Below are 24,319 nucleotides of genomic sequence, written 5' to 3'. Positions count from 1 at the left end.
GCCCCAAACCCCATTCTGCCCCCCAAACCCGACCCCGACTTCCCTGGGTCCCGGCCCCGACCCTCTGGACCCTGGACCCTGGGCCCTGGACCCCAGCCCCGACCCTGGACCTCGGACCCTGGCAGTGACCCCTGATCCCGGACCCTGACTCCGATCCTGGACCCCGACCTCAGACCCCGGCCCTGACCCTGAACCCCAGACCCCGGACTCTGACTCCCACTCCGGACGGGCCTTCCCGACATGACGGGTCTGGAGGAGGACCAGGAGTTCGACTTTGATTTCCTTTTCGAATTTAACCAGAGCGACGAGGGCGCCGGGGTCGCCCCAGGTGGGTCCGCGCGGGTTGGAGGTGCAGAGCCCAAGGTGCAGGGGACACGGGCTGCAGGGTCTGGGTGTACAGGGCAGGGGTTGTGGGTCTGGGGTGCATTGTCCAGGGTGCTGGGGTGCAGACCCGGGGGTGCAAGGGTTGGATGTAGCGGGTCCAGGGGTGCAGGTCCTTGTGATGCAGGGGTCGTGGGTGGAGGCTCTCAGGGTACAGGAGTCAGCAGGCGGGGTGAGGTCTGGAAGAGCCAGGCTGGGGCACAGTCTGGGGCCAGAGCAGCCCCTCCCAGTCTCTCTGCTCCTGTGTCCCTTGGTCCCCGACCCCTGTCCAGGTCAGGGCAGCACCACAGTGTCCCCACTCCGGGTCCGGTGCCCAGGCCCCTGTGGGGCAGGAGGAAAACAGGTCAGGTTTAATGGAGAGTGGCGGGTGAGGCCGAGGGAAACCCTGTGAAGCCGCTTGGTGCCACAGCTCAGGTGTCCGGCGTCAGGGAGCTTCGGGTCCCCTGCCTGTGGGTCACTTGTGCTGGTCTCTGGAGCCTTCCTGTGGAGGGGCCGCTGGCTCCAGGCGGCCACTGCACCACTCAGGCCAGGGCACAGGAGCGTCCAAGGCCCAACTTGGACAGTGCCTGGGGACAGGTGGTGAGTGGTCACTGCCAGAGGGCAGGGGGGCCATGGAGCCCCCCATCTGTTGGGCTCCTAGCCCCTCCCAGAACGAAGCTAAAGTGGAAGTAGCCCAACCCTGGGGGTGGGGTGGGGGCGGTCCTTTTCTTTCTTTCATTTTCTCTCCTCTGTCTGAATAAAGGGACCCTGCTGCCCCCAGAATGGGAGCTCTTGAATAAGAATAGGAGCTGCGGAGAGGGCCTGGCCTGTCTGCCAGGCCGTGGCTTGGGGAAAGCCAGGAGCCCCTTCTCAACCCTCTTTTTCTGTGGCGACTTCAGGGTCCACTCTCTGTCAGTGCAGTGCCCACGTGGCAGTGAGACGATGAGGCTGCACACAGTACTCTTGGCACTGTTGCCATTTCTGCAACAATTGTATAATATTTTCCATACCGTCCACACTTTTCTTTTAAAGACTGTAACACCCTGGTCGTTTTAAAAAAGTAAATGTTCTGACCAGGCCGCGGCTGTCTGATCTTCCTTACCCGTGCTCCTCTCTGACCGCCTCCCGTGTCTTCTCTGGCTGTGGGTTTCCAGGCCTCGGAGACATGGGCGCCCAGGCAGACCCGGTGGGAGAGATCTGAGGCCTTGACTCCCCCCTGGGTTTGGCTGCCTGTGGCTCTGGGTGCAGCTCTCTCCCTGAGTGTTCAACCACTTTTCAGTTCATTTAGCAAAGACGGCAAATGACAGGTGCAAGTATGGACTGCACTCCCGGCCTCTTTATGGTGTGAAAGGCCGGAATGTCACATAGTTGGGGTCACACAATATGTAGCTTTTTAGAGCAGTGCCTTGCACTTAGCAATGTGTATGGGAGGTTCCTCCGGGTCTTTTCATGGCTCGACAGCTCATTTCTCTTTAGTGGTAAATAATATTCCGCTGTCCGGATGGGCCCCACCTCTTCACCCATCACTCTCTGAAGGATGTTTTGGTTCCTTCCAAGTTTTGGCAATTATGAATAAAGTCTTTTCTTCTTGTTCTTATTAGTTGCACATTACATTTATTAATCATTAAATTATTACGCTATTATATTAAATTGTTACATTCAATTCTCCAGCTCTGAATGGGTGATAGCAATGGCTTCACGTGATCCCTGGACTGGGCCTGGATATAAATAAATGAACGAGTGACTAATAGCGAGATCAATTGTAAGCTTGGTGACACAGCTTTATTAACACATGCTGAGCACAAAAACAGGCCCTTCATCAGGACAGGTCAGCCCTGACCACAGGCAGCCCGGCCGCTCGTCTGGGTCACTGTTCCTCTGACTTGAGAGCGGAACCCTCGGCGTCCTGTCCTCCAGGGCTTAGCCCTCATCCCCCCGTCACTTAGGCCACCTCACGCTCTTCTTGGCTGTGTGGCACTGATGGGCTTCTGTCTTACCTGTTCCTTCAAAGGAATGACTGGGCCTCGGGGTTCTTTTTTCCCAGAGGGCCTAGCAGGAGCAAATGGACAGTCAGCAACCATTTCTTGGGAGAAAGAAAAGAGAATTTTAAAAATAATGTGCTCTGGGCTGGGTAGGTGAGCTGTTTGCACCCATCTATCTCGCGGTCCATTGGCCCCAACCCCCTCCTGGGGGCAGAAGGCTGGGCGGTGGGTCTCCTGCTCACCTCTGGGTCTTAGGAAAGAGCTGCTTGCTGTCAGTTGGGAGGCGGGCGTGGCCCAGCTTGCCGCCAGGGCTCCTGTTTGCTTCGTTATTTTGGCCGGCCCACCACTGCCAATACTGTCACCCTGGCAACTCCGGAGGAACTTGGCCAGGCCTCTGGGTCTGGCTGGAGTCTCCCCAGCAGTCGGGCCACCTCCAGCTCAGTGCAGCCGGTCTGCGCCCCGCATGCTTGGTGGGCGGCATTTTGTCGCTCCCATGCAGAAGGGATGTCTCTGGAGGCATTTTTATTCTCAAGTCCGTTCTCAGCAGTGGTGAGGGTGCCGTGAAGAGCCAGAACCCTGCTCACATGCAGGTCAGCCTGGCCGCAGACACCGCGTGGGATCCCGCCCTGGGAACGCCGACCCCCCACAGGGAGGCCCTGGGAGCAGGGGCCATGCGAGGTGGGGCGGACCGTCACTGTTTCAGGACAAGCCCCTGTATCTTTCATACGAGCGGCCCCGCCGCCCTCAGAGACAGTTGTATGTATGGAGGGCACTTTAATTCTGTGTTATGTTCGTCAAAGGCAGACCACAGCTAGTCAGGAACAACTTGCTGGTTTTAGCTCCTTAAATACAGAAGGAGAGGTAAGGCGCTCCAGGCCGAGGGCCCTCCGAAGGGCCAGCGGGGCTGGCTTACGGGACATTCTGGGGGTGTTTGCCGCCATGCGGAGGCTGTTCTGTTGGCCTTTGCAGAGCCTTCTCCGGGCAACTTGTTGGGCCAGTGGTGCCCTTGGAAGCTGTCTCTGTCTGTCATCTGTGGGGCCTGCCCAGTCCCCGCGCCCTGAGGTAGCGCTTTCCGCTGCTGCTCAGTAAACAGGTTTCAGCGCTGGTCTGGGCACTGAGCATGTTTTGGTTTTATTTTGTTTTGTTTCCATTACCTGCAAAATTATAATCTTGCCGCATAGGTACCAGCCCCATTGCCCAGTGGATGGGGGTCCAGCCAGGCGTTTGGGAGGACGGGGCCTGGCAGTCACTCAGGTCAGTTCTATTTCTAGCCTCATGTCCTGTGGCTCAACCCCAGCAAACACGAAAGAAAAGTAAAAGTCAGTGTGTCTCTCAGAGTTTGCAAAAGACCGCAGGATGCACAGGGGCCAGAGCGGAGATTCCTGTTGGAAACGTCTGCTCAGGGGCACGGGGCCCCGCGTGTGCCGAACATCAGCGCAGTCGGTGCTGGGCCCGCCCCCGGTCCCGCTGTCACAGCTGCGGAAGGGCAGCCCCCACAGGGTGGTCACGGGTGCCCGCATGACACCAGGTACTATTGGCCTTAACAGAACGCACGTGGATAAAACTTGGGGGTGGTGATTTAGAAAGAATAAAATAGTAGGGTTCTGAAATAAATTACTTCTCAGAATGAGAAAATTTGCCGAGCATTGAATTCGCAGTGGGCGCTGGACCAGCCTAGGAGCCGAACAAACCCCTGCCAGCCGCCAGGCCCCGCCTGCTCTCACACCGTGTCCATCACCCAGCCCCAGAGCGCCTGGTGTGGTGCTCTGCCGGGAGGGTGTTGGCGCTGAGGAGAACGGGGAGAGTAAGGGGCGGGGAGTTCCTGTCTTCCCAGGATGAGCCCCGGTTTTATGACTTTTATGATCGTAAACTACTTTGAATAAGCGCCCGGTGTTTGCTTAGCTCCTGCTGCGGCTTTGTACTCACCTGCACTGTAATTTAATGAACCCTCCTCGGCAGGTGGCCAGGGCCCAGAGCGCCGGCAGAAAATGACTCCAATGGGTGCTGAGCTCCCGGGGGGCTCCTGACACGCCATGAATCGGCCTGACATCGCAGGATTGTTAGGAAAGTTACTGGAAATATTGTGGTTCCATGTAAACGGGGTCCCTTTGAATAATTAAATAATTCAGACTTGAACGCAGCTTCTTTGGTAATAAAACCAAACCAAGTGAAGCGGGAAGGGAGGGTGCTTGGCCCGGCCGGCTGCGGCTCTACCTCCTTGTGGTTTTGTTCTAAAGGGAGAACTTCGTCATCAGCTCCGTGGAGTGTTCATGGCGAGGTTCACCCTATCAGGGCCTTCATTTCAAAATTTGTCTAATTACGGAGAACTCATGCTTAGGTGAGTCTTTTCTTGTTTTCAAATAAAGGCTTTGTGTTTTTTCTCCTCATCGGCAGACAGGTTCATTTAAATGAAGGCCACTTCCTGGAATATTCTGGCTGTCAGTGGACCCCATGCTCACACAGAACTGCCCCTCACTCTGCCCACGCCCTCCTACCTGCCAGTTTATCCCCAACCTTCCAAGGGGCTACCTGTGGGCAGCTGTTGGGGAGCCCCCGAGACTTGCTCTGCTAATGGCTAGACATTTTTTTTTTTTAATTCTCAGAATTACCTTCCTGCCAACAAATGGTTCAACTGTGGGATTGGCTATACTAGTATCTCTTTGTTTTAATTTTTTAAAATATATTTCTATTGATTTTGGAGAGGGAGAGGGAGAGAGAGAGCATCAATGATGAGAGAAATCATTGATCAGCTGCACGCCCTACACTGGGGATCAAACCCATAACCCGGGCATGTGCCCTGCCCTGACTAGGAATCGAACTAAGACCTCCTGGCTCATAGGCCAGTGCTCACCCACTGAGCCACACGGGCTGGGCTGGCTCTATCTCTTAAAATATGTTACAGATGTGCATCTTATTTTTTTTAGCTGGGCAGGAAGTGTAGGGATCTGTCCAAAACCTCCTCCAAGGCCCAGGCGGGGCTGGTGCCAGGCCCCCTGAAAAGGACACCCAGGGCTCCTTAGGGCAGGACCCAGCAGTGCTGGGAGGCAACTTCATGTCTACAACCACACGTCATATTTCCACGTGCCTCGTGCTGCGTCCCTGAAGATGGCGGTTTCTTTTTGACGTGAACGTTCATTTTCTATGGATGTTAGGTCATCTGCTGCTTTGCAGACACAAAGGCTGTAACCGAACAGTGGACCCAGCGTGGGTGTGAGTGTGGGGCCCGTGTTCACGGGCAGCCCTGGCTGGATGGGCTGCTTCCTTCTGTGTGTGTTTGGGGGGGAGGGGGGGGCCAGGGGGAGTGCTTGTTTCTGTCATGGGGACGTTGCCACCTCAAGGACCAAACGTTAGGAAAGCTCTGGTTCCCAGGGAGCAAAGTTTGACCGGTGCAGGCAAGCCGTGCGGACTGTAGCCGCTGCCTGGTTCCTGTAGCCTGGGGGATTGTGGGGGGCTCCCAGGACATTCATCTGCCCCCAAAGCAGGAGGGGTGCAGAGACCACAGGAAGTGACCCCCGACTCTGTCTCATTGTGCCAGGAAAGTGCGTGTCCAGACTAGGAACAGGCCAGCAAGTTCCCTGTGAGTGATCAGCCAGTGCAGGGGTGCTGCGCTGCAGAGGGGTCTGCAGGGGATTGGTGGGACACCGGGGGACCCCCAGTCCTTAAGGAGGAGCCTGGGCAGCCAGGAAGGGGTGTGCTGCCAGCACCTGCGGCTGTAGAGGAAACACCAAGACGCAGTCATCTGGTCCGTAGTGAAGACTGCCAGAGTGGAGGCAGGCAAGCCTCTCTCTGACCTACACTTAATGTTGGGACAAGTCAAACATAATAGAGCTGTTGAAGTCTAATTACTAAAGTCCTGCCCCATAGGTATACAATTCGGTTTCACACTTGCTTTGCTAACATCCTACTGACGGATCATTTGACAGTAATAACCATAATCACACGGTGACAGGATGGGGCTTCGCTCTTGGTCGGACTGGCTGATGTCGGACTTTACCTCCAGTCGGAAGGACTTGTTGACACCTGCCGGCCGCTGATGTCCTTTTATTGAACTGGGAGATCTGGGGGGTGTTGGGCCGCCATGGAAAGGACGCGGGATGGGGCCGTGTGGCCGTGTCTGTGAACACGTGGGAGAGTGCGCTAAGGTGCACATGGCTGTAGAGAAGCATTATTTACCAAGGCCATCTTTAGACTCCCTTTGGAAGGAATACAGAGTAGCATGTCGTCTCCCGGTGACTGAAGGAGTAAGATTTCCTTCTGTGGGGCTTGCCTGCCCTGGCCTGATCCCTCTGGACAGAGCCCAGGCCTGGCCTCTTCGTGTCCAGCTCAGGCGCTTTCTGTGCTGTTTGTCATGGCCCCGGGCAGGGGGACGGCCTCTGGGTCCCTGCCTGGCGCCTGCACACAGGATGCAGGGACGTTCCCACTGAGCGGTCACCATGACCCCGGAGCCTGGGGCCTCAGCAGCTGCACCCCCTGCCACCTCCTCCTGAGGAACCTGACCTCTGACAGGAGGTGCCTTTCCAGGGTTATTAGCTTCTTGGAGTTTTATAAATATCATAACCAAATTTTAACATCTGATTTCAGTGTTTGTGTTAAAAACCGGCTGGTGTGACTCAGTGGGTTAGAGCATTAGCCTGTGCACAGAAGGGTCCAGGGTTCTATTTCCGGTCAAAGGCGTGTACCTAAGTTGCAGATTTGATCCTTGGCCCAACGGGGGCATGTGCTGGAGGCAACCAATTGATGTGTATCTCACATTGGTGTTTCTCTCTCTCCCTCTCCTTCCCTCCCACTCTCTCTAAAAACCAATGGAAAAAAATATCCTCCACTGAGGATTAACAAACAAACAAAAACTGGTAGTGAGCATGGGAGGGTGTTGGTGTGTGCCGGGGTCACTGTGCATGTTGGTGGCATGGGCGTGGTCGTCCAGGACTGGCAGCAGAGCTGGGCACTGGCACTGGGGTCAGGCCTCCCCATGTCCTCTTACTCTGTGGCCGTGAGGCTCATCCTTTTGTCATGTGACTGTCCCCAGTGTCCCGCTGGTGCCTGGGGAGCGCCCTGGGGGCACGGGAAGGCAGGAACATTGCATTGCGGAGGTGTAGCTGCAGGGCCTGACAGGCACGCCCCAGGCATGAGGCATCCCTACTGCTCCAGCCTCTAACTTTCTCAACTGTAGCTTTGTTTTCCCTTCCTTGTCACGCCTCCGTGTCCCCCCGGGGGCTCTTTGGAACCTGGCACCAGTTTTGAGCATCTGGAACACGGTTGCTCTCTCTCCAAAGGGCCGCTCGCAACACAGGGTTGAAGCGGCTGTGGGTTCTCCCCAGGCGGCCTGGGGGGGCCGGGCCTGCCGTCTTGGGAACAGCCAGTGTTTTTACCAGGGGGATTTAGCGCCATCAAAGCAAGAGCCTCTTGATTGCAAGGATTACAAGACTGGATTATCGAGGGTGGTGGATGGCTGCTTTTGGAAACAAGTGGGTCCAGCCTGTTTGGTGTCTGTACCCGTGCCTGTTAGCAAGGGCCATGGGGTGCGGACCAGCACCCTGAGACCCGGCCTGCTACAGGTACACCCACGTGGTGTCTGACACAGCACAGCCATCAAATAAGACGTCTTTGGTGGGTCACTGTGGCGGGAGCCAGGATAGAATTTCCTTGTGGGTGTTTCCATTATTTAGCGACCTGGATATCCGCTCCACCGCACACAATAATACAGAACAAAGATGTTTTCAAACTGGAATCCAGAGTGGCTTTTCTGATAAAAATTACTAATTACACTAGTAATGATTTTTAAAAATATCTTGTTGAGGTTATAATTAGCATATAATGATTCTTAAATCCAGCTGTGTGCCAATATCATCTGCTTTGTTTTTATTAAAGGAGGGATTTTCTAGGTCATGAGCCACCATCAAAGCTTATGTGAGAGAAACCCCAGAATCTGCTTCCATCCAACTCTTGGGGTGTTTTCTTTGTAGCAGGTGATAAGAGCAGCTCAACAGTGACTAGTCTATTAAAACCTCTTTATATGCACAGGTCCCTCTACCTAAATCCACCTACTCAACCCACCCACCCATCTACTCACCCACCTACCCATTTTCTATCCATCCCATCCATTCATCTACCCACCCATTCATCATCTATCCATCCATTTATCCACCCATCCATCCATCCATCATCCATCCACCCACTCACCTCCCCATTCATCCACCCACTCACCCATTCATCTACCTATCCATCCATCTATACATTCGTCCATACATCTATTCATCCATCCATTCTCCCTCCCATCTATCCCTTCATCCATCCATCCACTTATCTACCCCCTGTTCATTACATCCATTTATCAATTCATCTATCCATCCACCCATTCACCTACCTACTCATCTGTTATTCAACTATCCATCCACCCATCTACCTGTCAAACAAACTGAGCACCTATTATGTGCCAGGCACAGTCCTAGGCTCTGAAGACAGTGAACCACAGTAGATTGAGGCAGGCAAAGGCTCCTGCCTTCAGGGAACTTAGTTTTCTGCTGGTGAAAGAGATGAGGCACAAGATGATGATGAGGACCAAGGAGAGGAAATGAACTGGGGAAGGGCTCATTCAGAATTCTGACAGAGCTGTTGGGGAGGCAACTTTTTTTTTAAAAAATAATTTTAATTGTTATTTTATTTTATTTATTTTATTGCTTAAAGTATTACAAAGGGTATTACTTATGTGACCTTTTTTTTTGAGCAAAGAGCAGAAAAAAGCAGGGAGGCCATTGGTGCTGCTCTGGGAGGAAGGATGTTGGGCCGAGGGCAGCCGAGTGAGGGGCTGTGTGCTGGATTAGAGACGGGGGGAGGCCGGGAAGGGTCCCAGGAACCTCATTGCCTGGACAGGTTCCCCCGGGGAGGCCATCGGAGCAGCGTGAGCACCGCCCACGCCGGGGGTGAGCTGTGCCGAGACGTGGGACCCGATTCTGAGGCTCACTGGGCTGTGGGTTTGTGTGTTTGATGACTGGCCCCCTGATGCCATCTTTTCCTTTCCCTTTTTCCTTCCAGAGCATTACAGCTATGTGTCCTCCAATATCAGTCCGGGCCTGTCCCTGCCCACAGCGCACCCCTCACTGCCAGTGCAGTGCCACGACATGCAGACGACAGCCCCTGGCCTCTCCGCCGTGGCGGCCGCGAGCCACCCCTCGGGGTACGGAGCCGCTGTGGACGGGGGGCCCTCAGGCTACTTTCTGTCTTCCGGCCATGTCAGGCCCAACGGAGCCCCGGCCCTGGAGAGCCCCCGCATTGAGATAACGTCCTACCTGGGGCTACACCACAACAACAACCAGTTTTTCCACGACGTGGAGGTGGAGGACGTCCTTCCCAACTCCAAACGCCCCCCTTCCACCGCCACCCTGAACCTGCCCAACCTGGAGGCCTACCGGGACCCCTCCTGCCTGAGCCCGGCCAGCAGCCTGTCCTCGCGCAGCTGCAACTCCGAGGCCTCGTCCTACGAGTCCAACTACTCGTACCCGTACGCGTCCCCGCAGACGTCCCCTTGGCAATCCCCCTGCGTGTCCCCCAAGACCACAGACCCTGAGGAGGGCTTTCCCCGAGGTCTGGGGGCCTGCAGCCTGCTGGGCTCCCCGAGACACTCCCCTTCCACCTCGCCCCGCACGAGCATCACAGAGGAGAGCTGGCTGGGGGCGCGCACCTCCAGGCCCTCGTCCCCGAGCAACAAGAGGAAGTACGGCCTCAATGGCCGGCAGCTGTCCTGCTCCCCGCACCACTCACCCACGCCGTCCCCGCACAGCTCGCCGCGGGTCAGCGTCACGGACGACACGTGGCTGGGCAACACCACGCAGTACACCAGCTCGGCCATCGTCGCCGCCATCAATGCCCTGAGCACCGACAGCAGCCTGGACCTGGGCGACGGCGTCCCCGTCAAGGCCCGCAAGACCGCCCTGGACCACTCTCCCTCCGTGGCGCTCAAGGTGGAGCCGGCGGGCGAGGACCTGGGCACCACGCCGCCCTCGTCTGACTTCCCGCCGGAGGAGTTCCCCCCCTTCCAGCACATCCGGAAGGGCACCTTCTGCGACCAGTACCTGTCGGTGCCACAGCACCCGTACCCATGGGCCCGGCCCAGGTCCCCCACGTCCTACACCAGGTGAGTGGGCGGGGTGGGTCCAAGGCTGGAGGTCTGCGTGCAGGTGCCGCAGGGCTCGAACCCCTGCAGCTCCGAACCAGAACCACCTCCCCAGCACCGGGGTTTGCTGCCACTCGGGGGAATCTCGTCTTTAGCAGCTTCACCCATCCCAGCCCCCTGTGTCACGTGGCTCTCTCCCTGGTGTCTCAGTGTCCAAGTCGGCGTCTTTATAAGGACACGGTCATAGTGGCTGCAGCCCAGCCTCCAGACATCTCACCCCCTGACAGGCCACCTGCAAATAAATTCACATTCTAGGGAGTGGGGTTAGGGCTCCTGCATACAGAGTCTGGGGCACACAGAGTTTACAAATACGTGCGCTTGGCGTTTGTTTTGCGAAACCAAACGATCCCTGCCCTGTTTGTTTTCGCCTCCTCCTCACCCACTTCCCGTCTCCACCTAATTGCTGTCAGCGCTGGGTGCAGATGGGCCTCAGCGCAGCACTCCCGAGCGAGCTAGAGCGAGCGGCAGCCGCTCCCTGCCGTGCCCACGTGCCCACGCTGTTTGGAGAACAACACAGCCGCCTCCTCCCCAGAGACACACCAGTCCCTGCAGGCTGGTGACAGGGAACTCAAGCATGTTCCCAGCCTCACGTCTTGGGTTGTTGATTTTTCTCTTTAACGGCGTGTGGGGCCGCTGGGGCTCAGCTGGGGCCGCTCACTCAGCCCCGCGTCTTTATTTTTAACTGAACAGCTTTCCCAACAGGTGGGCCACTAACGACCCCTGGCGCGTGCAGCCCCTGCAGCAGCATTGTGACGGGGCGTGAAGCGTCCGCCCGTGCCTCCCGTGCGTGGCACCGTTTGACACGGGCTGCGCCCGCCTCAGGAAGAAGCCCCTGTGACCTCCAGGAAGAGGCCCGTGTGACCTGCGTGTTGTTTTGGGGGGTGAGCTCAGTGTTTGGCTGGAGGGATTCTGGAAGCGAGATGGGCGCATCGTCCCCCAACCCTGCCAGGCGCGGAGGGTGAGCAGGAGGGCTGGGTACTGCGGGACCCTCCAGAGGAGACCTGACAGTTTGTCAAGCAGTCGGTGCTGATGGTTAGGAGTCAGGACTCGGAGAGAAAACAAACGTGAGCACTGGCTTTTCTTGACGTGCATTAGGGTGTGTCCCCATGTTTATCCCAACGTCTGCTTTCAACATGTGAAGTTTAAAAGGTTGGTATTTTCAAAGGTGTCATCGAACAAACATATCTCAGAACCTGGGATTCGTTAATAAGCGTGGGAACTGAAAACCCATCTGGGGGCATTTTTATAAATTTAAGGCTGGTTATGCCTGACGTGCTACTTTACAACTTTTATGTAAAGAAGAATGAGAATATTCAGAAGCTAGCCGCCTCCAGTCCAGAGCAGCCCACGTGTCACAGTGTGTGACCTTCTGTGTGTCCCTGGACCATGAAGGTCATAGGCAGTGCCATGGGCCTTCACTCCAGTCTGGACGTCAAAGGCAGAGTGCCGTCGGCAACACATCACTGTACCTGTGAGCAGGAAGATGGCCGTAGCGAGGGGGTTTGTAAGAAGTTGTAAGAATTCAGTTTGTCAGGGGGTATGGGACAAAATACCAGACTGGCACCCTGGAGACCTCCCTCCTGGGCGTGTGGACACTTGTCCTCAACCTGTCTCTCCTTTGTCTTCCTTCTGTGTCTGTCTCTGTGTCCAAATTTCTCCTACTGAGGGGGACACAGACAGCTTGGATCAGAGCCCACCCAGGGCCTCACTTTATAACTTGATCCCCTGTAAAGACCCCGCGTCCACCTGCAGTCACATACTGAGGTCCCGGGGCGAGGACTCGGCCTCTCCCTTCAAGGTGCACTCGAGTGTTCCTGGCGGGTGGCCGTCTGCACGACCAGCCTGGGTTTATTTAACTCGTGGTCAGAAAGCAGGTGCCCTTCGTCCCTGTCATTCCCCGGCCACCCGACTGCTCTTTATCTCTCGGTTGCAGAGCCCAGTCCGGTGTGCCGCCCCTGACATTCCTGTGCGTTCACGCAGACAAAGCCGGAGGAAGGCACGAGCTCCCCCGCGGGTGTGAGGCTAACCTTTCCCACCGTTGGGGCCTCACAGCCAATATGTTTCCTGGTCCTGGCCGCCTGTTTCCCTGTGACCCGTCAGCTGGTGCTCGGGGGCAGCAGGGCCCCGTGGAAGCCAGAGGGGAGGGCGGCCAGACTTCCTTCCTGAGAAAGTGCAGCCAGCATCAGACGTCAGCAGGTCAGCCACACAGCGGACGCTGCTGCCATGATGGTGCAGTCTGGGTGGGGAACCTGCCACCACCAGCCCCCGCCCTCCGTTCAGGGCCTCTATACCCGGTTACTCGTGTCCCCCCAGGAAAAGGAGCATCGTTGAGGGTGAGCCCTGGGCCCACTGTGGCGTCATTTCCCTGCTGGGCGGGTTTGTGGCTTACCCCTCCGGGCAGAGTGTCTGGCAGGCCCGTGGGGTTAAGACAATGCTGACTTCTTGCTTGAGTTGAATTTGATAGAATTTCACAGTTCTAGAGTTCAGACTTGTTTAGAGCTCAGTGGAATGACGCTTCTGTTGTCGAGCTCAGGAAATGCACTGGAATTACGGCCAACTCCGAGTTCCCCATAAAAAATCCGAGTTTTAGTGTCCAGGTCAGCCCTAAGCCTCTTGGGAACGCGAGGGGATTCTTCCCCCGCCCCCCACTTCTTTCTGCGGTGATGGTGCTGCTGCCGCTGGCGGCGTCCCCAGGCCCACCTTGTTACAGGACGCGGCCACCTGCCCGTGGGCTTGAGAGGCTGGCTGCCCGGTGCAGGGGCACCGAGGGTGCAGGGGCCAGGGCGGCGGGAGCGTCGGGTGCCTGTGTCTGCATTTGATATTTTCTAGGTGGTCGTTTGCAGATGGGCCTTTAGCCGGTTTCATATTAACCTAAAGGGGCTGAGTGTCTGCCACGGGCGCTGGGCAGCGTCCGTGCCCAGGGGTCGTCTCTGTGCGTGAGAATGTTTAGTTTCTTTCAGATCCAGGTCATGAAAAGTTCTGGCTTTGGGGGTTTAATGTCTTTAGCTCCGGGACCACCTCTGACTCTGCCTGGAGAGAGGCAGAGTCCGTGAGGACGTAGACTTACGCTGGTTTTGGGAGGCGGAGCGTGTTCTGTGCGTCTTGTCTGATTGGGTTCAAGCAGCTGGGCGAGCAGCTGGCGTTTCGATTTGCGTGCTCACAGAACACCACGGGCCGCGATTAGCTCGGTGCACAGTGTTTACTCGGAGCCGAAGGGTTCGGTGGCCTGGGGATGATGTCCAAATCCATGTATTTTCGACGTTGCGCCTTTTAGGTCTTTGGCTGTGATAGTGATGGTTTCAGAAATGTTCATAGCTCTTGTGGCAGGCCGAAGTGTTCGCTTCCGAGCTCTGATGAAACTGCTGAAGCCTGTTGCGTTTATAAGTTACCTGACTGTCTTCAGATGTATCCTACTTTGGAGTAAGATGAGTGCTCCGGTCAGAAGCACATGTGCTAGAGTCCGAGAGAGATGAAATAAACCCGTAGGCGAGTCCCCAGTCCAGCCGGCAGGTCCTTCCCCAGGGGTCACCGCTCTGGCCAGGCCGTGTGTTTGTGGTCAGTGTCAGGCCAACCCACCCGGACAGCAGACGTCACTTCGGGTTTTTTCTTTCCCTGACCCAGCGGAAGCAGCACGGCACCTGCACACCATGGGGGGAAGCTCCCTGGCGGTCTTTGGGGAGGTGCTGCGGGGACACAGTTGGAGTTGGCGCAGCTCTGAGTGCCGACCGGACGGAGCTCAGAGTCGGGGCTGCTTGCTCAGGCCCCCGGTTCGCCCGCTCTGAAGCCTGTGGTCACCTGGCTCAGAGCTGCCCCTCACTGGGTCCCTGCATCCAGAGACCCGGCTGGGTTTCCATCTCCCAGGGGCATCCTCTGGGGCGGGTGGGACATCAGAGACGGATGTCCCCACGAGGCCCAGAGACTCACCCTGGCCACAGCCCTTTCTAGATCAGTGGTTCTCAACCTTCTGGCCCTTTAAATACAGTTCCTTATGTTGTGACCCAACCATAAAATGATTTTCGTTGCTACTTCATAACTGTAATGTTGCTACTGTTATGAATCTTAATGTAAATATCTGATATGCAGGATGGTCTTAGGTGACCCCTGTGAAAGGGTCGTTCGACCGCCAAAGGGGTCGAGACCCACAGGTTGAGAACCGCTGTTAGAGGATGAACTTGGTGTTGGACTAGCAGGAACCGGGGGACTGTGTGCTGTTGTTGGGGACATGGGAGACGATGGTGTCCACTTGTGCACGGGCCCGGGTCAGGTTGGAGGGCGGGGAGCTAAGCCATGACTCTCTGCGCCTGCTCTGTAGCATTTAGGCAGCTCACAGCTTTTTACCTGGCGGCTCTGAACAGGTCCAACACCAGGTGTTGCCGTCCTGACTGCCAGTCGGAGAGCTTACCTGACGGTCACACCTGGGACTGTGAGTGAGCGCCGAGGGAGGGCGGGGGCAGGGCTTGCTTCACCAGCACAGCCCTCCCCAGGTGTGCGTGCGGGATGTGGGCCCAGGTTTCCCTGCTGAGGGGATTCTGTGAGTGGCCATTATGAGGAGAAAGAGGGACTGCAGTCCTTCTGCGTCCTGGACAGGATAAAATAATTCGGATCTTTGTGGCTTTACACTCAGATGTTTAAGTCGAGCTGTTGAGATCTGAAATGTTGCCTAATATCAGAGAATAATCCAAATGCCAGACGAGTTACAGCCGTGCGACTGGCCAGCACCTGGGCTGCCCTGCTCGTGTTCCTGAGTGCGTGCCGGGCGGAGGCTGCGCTTGGGCCTCACGCCCCGACCTGGGCGCCTCCAGTGTCCAGTTTTGACATTTCCCACCCTGCCCAGAGGTGGGAAGAAGGTGTCCAGTGAGGACGTGTGTCACTGACCACAGGCAAAGCAGAGCGGGTTCTGCGCCCACCGTTTCCTCCGAGCAGAGTGGTGGGGAGGGCCCTTCACCGTCGAGCCTGCAGCGAGCCCTGCGGCCGACGTGCGCCAGCGGCCTGGGGAAACCAGATAGCGCCCTGCCTGGGAGATTAAAATTTAATCGGGAGACGGCGGTTGTCTCCCGTTAAAACTAGACCTTCCGTGTAATTGATGGGACTTGTTTGCTGGTGTTCTTGGGTGCCTGAGCCAAAGCGGTTTTGTTGTTGTTTGCTATTCCTCACCATAGGATATTTTTTTCTGCTGATTTTGAGAGGGAGTGGAAAGTGGGGGAGGGGAGAGAAACATTGATATGTCACTTTGATTGGTTGCCTCCCACACCCACCCTGACTGGGGCCGGGATCAGACCTGCACCCCAGAGATGTGCCCGTGACTGGGAATAGAACCTGAGACCCTCGTTGTGCAGGCCGACGCTCTAACCACTGAGCCACGCCAGCCACGGCCGAAGTGTTTTTCTACGTCACAGTGCGGTTTGCTGTTTTATCAGTGCCTCTAAAATGCCTTCTGGAAGCTGGGCTGACCCAGGTGCAAAGTTGGCTTTCAGTAAAGAAAACGATGAGATTTCCTGTGAGTCCAGGCTGCTCTGTGCTCTCATATGACCTACATGTGGGAGGTGGGGGGTGGGGGGAGGGGCAGACCCACGTCCGTGGTGAGGGCACCATGCAGAGAACGGGGAAGGGGTGACACGGCTGCGTCAGCTGAGCACCACAAGGATGCAGGTGTCGGGCGTCTCTAAGCCGTGACACCTACAAGCTGACCTCTGTGGACCCGGACCCGCCGGCCGGTGAGGAGCAGGCTCTGGTCTGTGCAGAGGGAGACGGTCACACACTCGGGGTCAGGCAGTGGCCAGGCAGCATCCTGGGGGTCAGTGTGTGTGGCTCCTTGATCTTTCCGGACGCACGGTTGAAGGCCTGTGGGGTGCACAGCTCAGTTCTCTCCTGGCTGCCCAGGCGCCTGCAGACCCCATGGCTCTCCAGAATCTGAGGTTGCTTCTCAGGCACCGGGTGACACACGGGTGGTCGTACCCTGGGGGGCCCTGGGCAGCACGGAGATGCCCACTTCTCCCCGAAAATCACGTTCCACAGGTGAGTATGAGGCGTGGGTGGGCACCTGTGCCGATGCCGTTTCCCCGGAGCTCGGGGCTCTGCATGCAGAATGTATGGTCCGGGGTCAGAGGACACCCGCGAGGAGGAGGCAGCGTGAGTCATAGCTCTCCTGTCGCAGGGCAGGAGCCCAGCAGGCGAGCAGTTAGTGTCCCCAGATTCTGCCTCTGGAAGCCACCCCACCCCCAGTTGTAGGGAACTTCCCAGGTGATTCGGTGGGAAGAGCCTGGCTTTGTGGGTCAGAGGGGGCGGCTGAGCTGGGTGGTTCGGTGCAGCTCTGCCCACGGGTGCCTTTGGGGACCCAGAGACCCTGCCTCACTGCCCCCAAACTGTGCTGATCACTTTTTTTAAACGAGAGAGAGAGAGAGAGAGAAAAGACGAAACGAGAGACAGCGAGCAGCCCCCGGCCGCCGGCCTGAGGACACGTCGAAGGTTTGACACGTCTCCCTCACGCGCTGGCTCTCCCCTGGGGTGGGTTTGCGTCCTGCCACGTCGAGTGTGTGGCTTCAGCGACGTTAGCTGCGTCGGCCTCATGAAAAGGCTCTCCGGTTTCCTCCGTGGTGGGACGTGTGGGCTTTAACTCTTAGAAAACTGAGAACGGAGAGGGTTTTACCCAAACGGTTGAAACTGCCTCCCTTCTGGGTTCCTACCATGGAAGGAAACCCTCTCACCCACAGGGACGATCTGAGACTCTCACTTAGCTCAGCGGGTGGGGCGACCGACGTGACCATGAGTCTCAGACCCGGGGGTGCAGGTGTGTCCAGGTGGGTGCCCGTAGCTCAGACCCGCACGGCTGGTGAGGGCCCGGGGAGGCTGGGTCTTGAAACAGTTCGTTATTGGGGTTACCCAAGGGATAGCCTCCACTGCAGAGTTCTTCGGAGTGTGGATTAGCGAAGAGACAACCGGGTCCTGGAGTCCTCTGCCCGGAGGTGGTGGAGATGGAGGACCGAGTCGCGCAGGGATCACTGAGCACACGTCCTTCTCCCGTGCTTGGGGCCGTTCACTCTGTCTTACGGAGGATGTTGAGCTCGTGGTTGTTACAGACGCGTGGCAACTAACTCGGGGTCGGCTGGCCGGTCTCAGCTCCCACCAGCCGGTCTCAGCTCCCACCGGCCGGTCTCAGCTCCCACCGGCCGGTCTCAGCTCCCACCGGCTAGCGTGCCCTGACGTCATTTGGCCGTTTCTCTAAATATTCAGTGTGAGATAAAAGACGGGACTCATTTTTAGAATTACGGTCCCGCAGCTATCATATTAGATACTAACAAGTAACTTAAAAGTAACCCCTTGGGGTCGTGGAGCGAGCCGTGGGCTCCTGCCCGGCCCCCCTCTTCACCGCCGCTGACTCACATGGTGCCTTTACGCTTTGCTCCCCGCGTTCAGCCGGGATGAGGCCTGACGCTTCCCCAGATCCTTCGGGTTGCCACGTGCCACCTGGCTCCTCGTCTGTCCCGTGTTCCCTGTGTTTTTCTCAAATTGCTGCTGAATCTGGGGAATTGCTGGGATTCTGGCTTCATGTTCGGCCACGTGGTGCGTGCCCTCGGGTGGCAGGCCTGTGTCTCTCTCCCTGGTCACTGACGAAATGGCCTGAAGGTGGTTTTCAATTGTAAATCGAGAGGCTCGGTTTGAAGGCCTGGCTTGTGTCCGCACTGCCCCCTTGGTCCTGGGATCTCAAGGGGGTGGGGAATGGGGCTCCTCCAGTGGCCCGAGAGGAGGTGGGACGGCTCGAGAGCCTGAAGCACCGTCGTCAGCAGTGAACTGTCCCCAGGCCACCCGGGTTCTGAGTTCTGGAGTACACCTGCAGGTCTCAGTATTTCTTCCCGCAGGTCGGGGGGCGCTGAGCTTCCAGGTCCCCGGTGCGGGTGGAGACGCAGGACCGTAGCAGGGAGCGGGGATGCTGAGCTGCATCTGCGGAGACTGGAGACCGTGGGAGTCGGCGATGGGTCTGCCCAGAGAAGGGTGTCCTGTGTGCCCCAGGGGGCTCCATGAGCAGGGCCTCCCGCGGGTGCTGCTGCGCACCTGGCTGCTCATGAAACCCTCACACTGTAGACAGGCCAGCTCCCGGGTGGGCGGGCGGCAGGGGCCGGTGGGAAGAAGCCCTCCCTGTGGGTCCCCCTGGCCGACTTCTCAGATGCAGCCGAGGGGGTGGGCAGCCGGGCAGCCAGGGAAAAGCGTGGCCCCGGTAGTAGAGGCAGACAGAGGAAAACCCTGAGTGACTCTCCCATTTTGGATCACAGTGTGTAGGTGGCTTTGCTCTGTGAACAGTGTTTAAAAGAACCCTTCACACTTTTTCTATGTGAAGGAAACACAAAAGTTCAGTAAAAAACGAAAGGCTTTTCTCATGGGAAACGGTGGTCACAGCAGCCCCGAGAGCAGGGTGATTCAAACCGGGAGCGCCCGCATCTTTTCCACCTGGGGAGGCCGCGCCCACGCACCGCAGACATGGGGAGCTATGACTCGCTTCCCTGTGTTATCACGGGAGGCGTCCCCAGCCAGCGGGCACGGCTGGCTCCTCACTGGCAGACAGGCCAGCCTGAGCCCGAGCCCGGCGAGCCCGTGGGGCCACCCTTCACCTGGCTCCTGCCCCCAAGGGTGTCAGTGATAGCAGCCACGTGATGGCCACCGCAGGCACTCTGCACGGACGGGCGGACCTGGACCGGGCAGCTGGCCAGCCCTCGGGTGGTGGGGTTGATGTTAGTAGAACATGCTCTGATTCTCATGCACAGGCCCAACGGTCAGCATTTAAAAACCTTTTGTTTTGCAAGAATTCCAGATTCACACAAAGTGGCAGAGATCCGTGTCCCCTTTAGCCAGCGTCCCTGTAACGACACTGTCGACAGCAGGGCCTACATGGGCACCGTGTGTGTGTGTGTGTGTGTGTGTGTGTGTGTGTGTGTGGTGCTGCAGAGGAGACCACGGTACAGAGGATGGGCCGTGTCCCACCTTTTCTTAGAACCTAACTGATCTCCCAGCAGCCGAGCGAGGTGCTGTGACTGTCACTCCCATTTTACAAGGGAGAAAACTGAGCAAGAAGTCAGGAGAGAGATGTCATTCTCTGGAAGCCGCCGGGTGCTGGTCCTGAGCAGGCTTTCTCTAGAAGAGCAGCCTCGATGGCTCTGCAGGGTCAGCCTCTGTGGCCTCGGACCTTCCCCTGGACCCTGCACCAGGCCAGGCCCGGCCCAGCTGGCGCCTCTGGGGAGGAATGTGTTTGAGACTTTTCAAGTTAAAGGCGGCTTTAGCCAGCCCTGCGCCGATGACCGTTCCCAGTCATGTCCTCCACGTGCATGACTCGTGTTGTGTTTTTGAATTTGTTCCTCACATGATGCTCACAACACCACGTCCCACTGTTTATGAAATCACTAGGTTTTACCTGACAGATGACCACAGCAGGCCCCAGAGTGGTGAGCACTGTTTGCCGCAGGTGACTCTCTGTCGGACAGTCACCGATCTCCGGAGTGTCTTCGCAGACCCCAGAGGGCAGGCCTTTGGGATGGGCCGGGCCTGGAGCTAGGGCCTGGAGCCACGCTGCCTTTAATAAAATGCAGGGTGAGGAATCAGGACATGTAGAATCTAGAGATTTTCAGCAGTTCCTGTTGGTGGCATGAAAGTATCTACCTTCGTTGTTTTCATTTATTTGTTTATTTATTTATTTTTTTAATCCTCACCCCAGGATATTTTTTCTTTTGATTTTTAGAGCGTGTGGAAGAAAGGGAAGGGAGGTGGGGAGGGGGGAGAGAAACATGGATGTGAGAGCCGGGTATTGAACTTGCAACCCAGGTACGTGCCCTTAAGCCCAAGACTTTCCGACGGGCAGGCCAATGCTCCAACCACTGAGCAACACCAGCCACGGCATGTGTGACTTCTAAAAAATTGAATTAAGCTGAAGGTGACTTGGAAGCACGGACATGTCTGTTGTATTGAGCCAGCAAAGCCCGAGGCTGGGGCTGACGTTCCTGACGGCAGAGCTGGTGCGTGGCTGCGAGGAGGGAAGAGGGGTGGCCGCGAGTCACTGCATCGCCCAGCCGCCGGCTGGCACTTTTTGCCCGAATCAGAGATACACTCGCACTTTATGTGAAGCTGCCAGATTCATGCTGAACATTTCCAGGCAAAAACAGTAATTTTAATCATCTATGATAGTATTTATTTTGTGAGCCATCCTAACTTTAAATTGTGCTCATGGTGTGTGGCTAACTCTCAGCGAGACAAGAGCAAATTATTCGCACAGATTCATTCAGCAACATTCAAGTGCAAAGCATCTAGAACAGTGGTTCTCAACCTTCCTAATGCTGCGACCCTTTAATACAATTCCTCATGTTGTGGTGAACCCCAGCCATCAAATTATTTTCGTTGTTGCTTCATAACTGTAATTTTGCTACTGTTATGAATCGTAATGTAAATATCTGATATGCAGGATGTATTTTCATTGTTACAAATTGAACGTAATTAAAGCATATTGATTAATCACAAAAACAATATGTAATTATGTATGTGTTTTCCGATGGTCTTAGACGACTCCTGTGAAAGGGTCGTTAGACCCCCCAAAGGGGTCGCGACCCACAGGTTGAGAACCACTGGTCTAGAAGATACATTGCCCATATCCCACGAGTGAGGAGTTAACTTTCCTCCGTTCCTCCCACCCCCTCACCGTCTCTCACACTCTTTTTTTTTTTTTTTAAAGTTTCTGGGAATCAGATGGAGCTAACTTTTTATTTCTTTTTTTTCTATTTATAGTAAATGATTGTAGTCTTGTTACCTAGGTCAGCAGTTTATACACAGTAATACAACATAGAAACAGCACATTGGTACTCTAGATGGAGGTGCTGTCTTGGGGTCTCGGGGCACTGACGTCTGCCCAGAGTCTGTCTGGGAGCTGTGGGGAGCTGTAAGCAGTCATGAATGTGTCCCCTCCCCGGGCCCCTTCGTTCCTCGTGTGGAAGCCCGGTGCTTGGGTGGCTCCTTGCCTCCGGCCATGGTGCGGGACACAGAGCAGGTGACGCGGGAGGTCACCCGGGAAATGCCCACCGGGGAGCTCTCCCATGGTTGCTGTTTAGTGTCACTCAGAGGCAAGCCTGCGTTTCGATGGTGGTGGCACCCTGTGACTGGCACTTCTCTCATTCTCGCGCTCACGCGTATTTATCCCACTTCTCTTGGTCAAGTTACAGGATGGAATGTCTGCAGAGGTGACTGGGATGGTGCTGAGGGAGAAATAGGGTCTGAACAGGCGTTCCTCTGTGGCTGGGAAAGACACCCCGTTAGACCTGGAGTCGAGCCACTAGGGAGGTTCGGTCGTCCACATGGGCCTGTCGCGAGGGAGGAAGGTGTTGCGAGGTCCTCCGTGGGAAATGTTTCCATCTTGTTCAGGAGCCTCATTGCGAAGACCCACCAGGCCCTGGCCACGTGCCCCCTGTGTCAGGACGTGACCTCACCGACGGGGCGAGTGGGCGCCGTGGGGCGCGGTGTGCGCGGGTCTAATGCTCTGCTGTTCTCTTCCAGCCCATCTCTCCCTGCCCTCGACTGGCAGCTGCCGTCACACTCGGGGCCCTACGAGCTGAGGATCGAGGTGCAGCCCAAGTCCCACCACAGAGCCCACTACGAGACGGAGGGCAGCCGGGGGGCCGTGAAGGCGTCAGCGGGGGGACACCCCAGCGTGCAGGTAACGGCATGCTCACCTGGGCTTCTCGGGTCCATAGGCAACTTTGTGGCAACCGCTAGCATCTCTTCCTTTTCTCTCTTTAAAAATAAGCTATCATCTCCCAACTGGTCCAGCGAAATTCTTTGTGTGCCTGGGGAAGGCCTGGCTTCTCCCCATGCGCTTAGAGGCTGAGGGACCCCGTGCAGCTCTTTTTGCTGCTGCTGGTGGGTCAGCTGCAGTCACGGTGGGGCAGGGGCCTCTGCCGGCAGGGCTGGTGCCACCCCCCTCACAGCCCTTTGGAGGAAATAGGATTTAGGATTAGAGCTGGTGTCCGGGGAGCACCTTGGTCACCGTGACAGGGACAGGGGTCACCTGCCGCCCTAATCTTGTCCCCCTGCTCCCCCCGGGGAGTGGGTCTGCAGGCCCCGGGGGACTGTGGGCAGGCATCGGCGTTTCCCGGGGTCACACGTCACCTAAGAAGCTGTAAGTCCCCTCCCTCCCCCGCCAGGCTCCTGGTGTGACCATCACGTTGGGGGTGGGTGGGCCTCGCCCCAGACCTCCAGGCCATGCAGCAATGACTAGAACGTTTCCCCGAGTCTGTGCCCACCACGGCCACGCCCGGCCCGCTATCGGGATGATGCCAGCGGGCGCCCGTGTTAGGCTTTATTCGCTGAAGTAAATAAGAGCTTGGGAGGGAGGAGGGCACGCAGGCCAATGTGTCGGCCAGCACGACAATCAGCACCATCGGGCAGGCGCGGGGGCGGCACTCAGCCCCGCGGGGACGGTAGGTGGCACTTGTGGCCATGCACTTGGCACCGGTTAATACCTGCCTGGTTAGCTGCTTGACTCGGCGCAGCCGGTGACATTTTAAGTTGCCGCCTCCGGGGAGAGAAAGGTCAGACACGCCTACGTCCAGCCGAGCTCCACGGCCGCAGGCATTTAGCTCCCTTTCTGGCCACAGTTTTCATGGACGAACGTGGTTGTGGCTGAACGGGAGAGACGTTCCAGCCGCGAGAAACAAGGAGGGGCATGAGGATAAAGCAGCGAGAACTCAAAGCCCTCCCGCTGCCTGTGAATGCCGGCGAGAGACGCGGGGGATGCGGTGCGGCCCGTGGAGCCTCCCTCACCGGCGGCTGAGGACTGTCCAGTGGAGGGTGTCCACCTTCACCCCTTAAGTGTCCTGGGCGGTTGGGGTGTCACCATCAGTATGACAGCTCGGAGCACTGACACCTTTTGGAGGAGCTCTAAACATTTAAAATAGCCTCAGAACTTAGTTCAAATTACAGAACAGCAAAGTGGGAGGGGCTGGCTCTGTGTTTAAACAGAAGGGACAGCCCCACCCCCTTCGGTGCCCAAACACCAGGGTCAGGACGTCTGCCAGCGTCTCCTCGTGAGGAGCTGGTCATTGAGGATTTCTGACCCCTCAGTGCCAGCGTGAGTTTGTGTCTGTGCAAGTGTGAGGCAAGCGTGAAAAAGAAGGGATTGGGGGGTGGGGTCCTTTTTCGGTTGGTGGACCACAAGTCAGATAAAAACTGAGTTTGCACACAGTTATAAAGCAAACGAAGAAACGCTCGCAGCGTGGCTGTGATGGCTCAGTGCCCCCAGCCCTGCCCTGCACGGCACCATGTTGCATGTCCTCCGACACCGGGACCCACACCCGCACCCTCGCCTCCTCCAGAAATGGCCACGATCGCAGGGCCTTAGCCCGACGTGACCGGTCGCTGTTCTGATCAGAACTGTGTCACCACGGATCCCGGGAGAGCCACCCAGCGAACCCGGGAGCTCCCGCTGGACAAACACGCTGTCCCGGGACCTCCAGCGGTCAGACCTTCCACATCGCCGAGAGCTTGTCGGGGAAGTGAGCCCGGGATCTTCTGCAGGAGGGGACGCCCAGGTGCCTGAGCGAGGACGCAGCCGTTTCTCCAGCGTCAGTGACGGGGGGAGCTGTCCCCACAGCCTCCCTGCTCTGCATCCGAGACGGCGATGACCTCCTTTCCCGACGGATGAGGGGACAGCGTCGGCCGGTGGGGTGGGGTCGAGGAGTGTGCACGGCACTTTCCACATTCAGGACGCTTCCTAGACTCTCTAGTCACCGACAGCCTAGGAGGCGTCCTGGGGAGTCGGGGGCTGCTCACTCCGCCCCCC

At 57.0% G+C, this 24,319-nt stretch overlaps 1 protein-coding gene across 9 annotated transcripts in view; it reads left to right on the top strand.

Annotated features, from left to right (window-relative positions):
• The first annotated feature begins 6 nt into the window (after positions 1-6).
• Positions 7-24,319, top strand: part of NFATC1 (nuclear factor of activated T-cells, cytoplasmic, calcineurin-dependent 1) — a 65,391-nt gene continuing 41,078 nt past the window's right edge. For all 9 annotated transcript variants that reach the window (XM_015562748.1, XM_006761899.2, XM_015562747.1 and 6 more), the window contains exons 1-3: positions 7-328; positions 9,375-10,473; positions 22,036-22,195. In XM_015562748.1, the coding sequence (XP_015418234.1) occupies positions 241-328; positions 9,375-10,473; positions 22,036-22,195 (1,347 nt within the window). In that variant the 5' untranslated portion in view covers positions 7-240. The remainder of the gene's footprint in view (positions 329-9,374; positions 10,474-22,035; positions 22,196-24,319) is intronic.

The sequence above is a fragment of the Myotis davidii genome, unplaced genomic scaffold (genome assembly GCF_000327345.1).
Source record: "Myotis davidii unplaced genomic scaffold, ASM32734v1 scaffold96, whole genome shotgun sequence".
Classification (NCBI taxonomy): domain Eukaryota; kingdom Metazoa; phylum Chordata; class Mammalia; order Chiroptera; family Vespertilionidae; genus Myotis; species Myotis davidii.
Note: the sequence above shows the minus strand (reverse complement) of the source record. Positions and strands in the feature narration are given on the sequence as shown.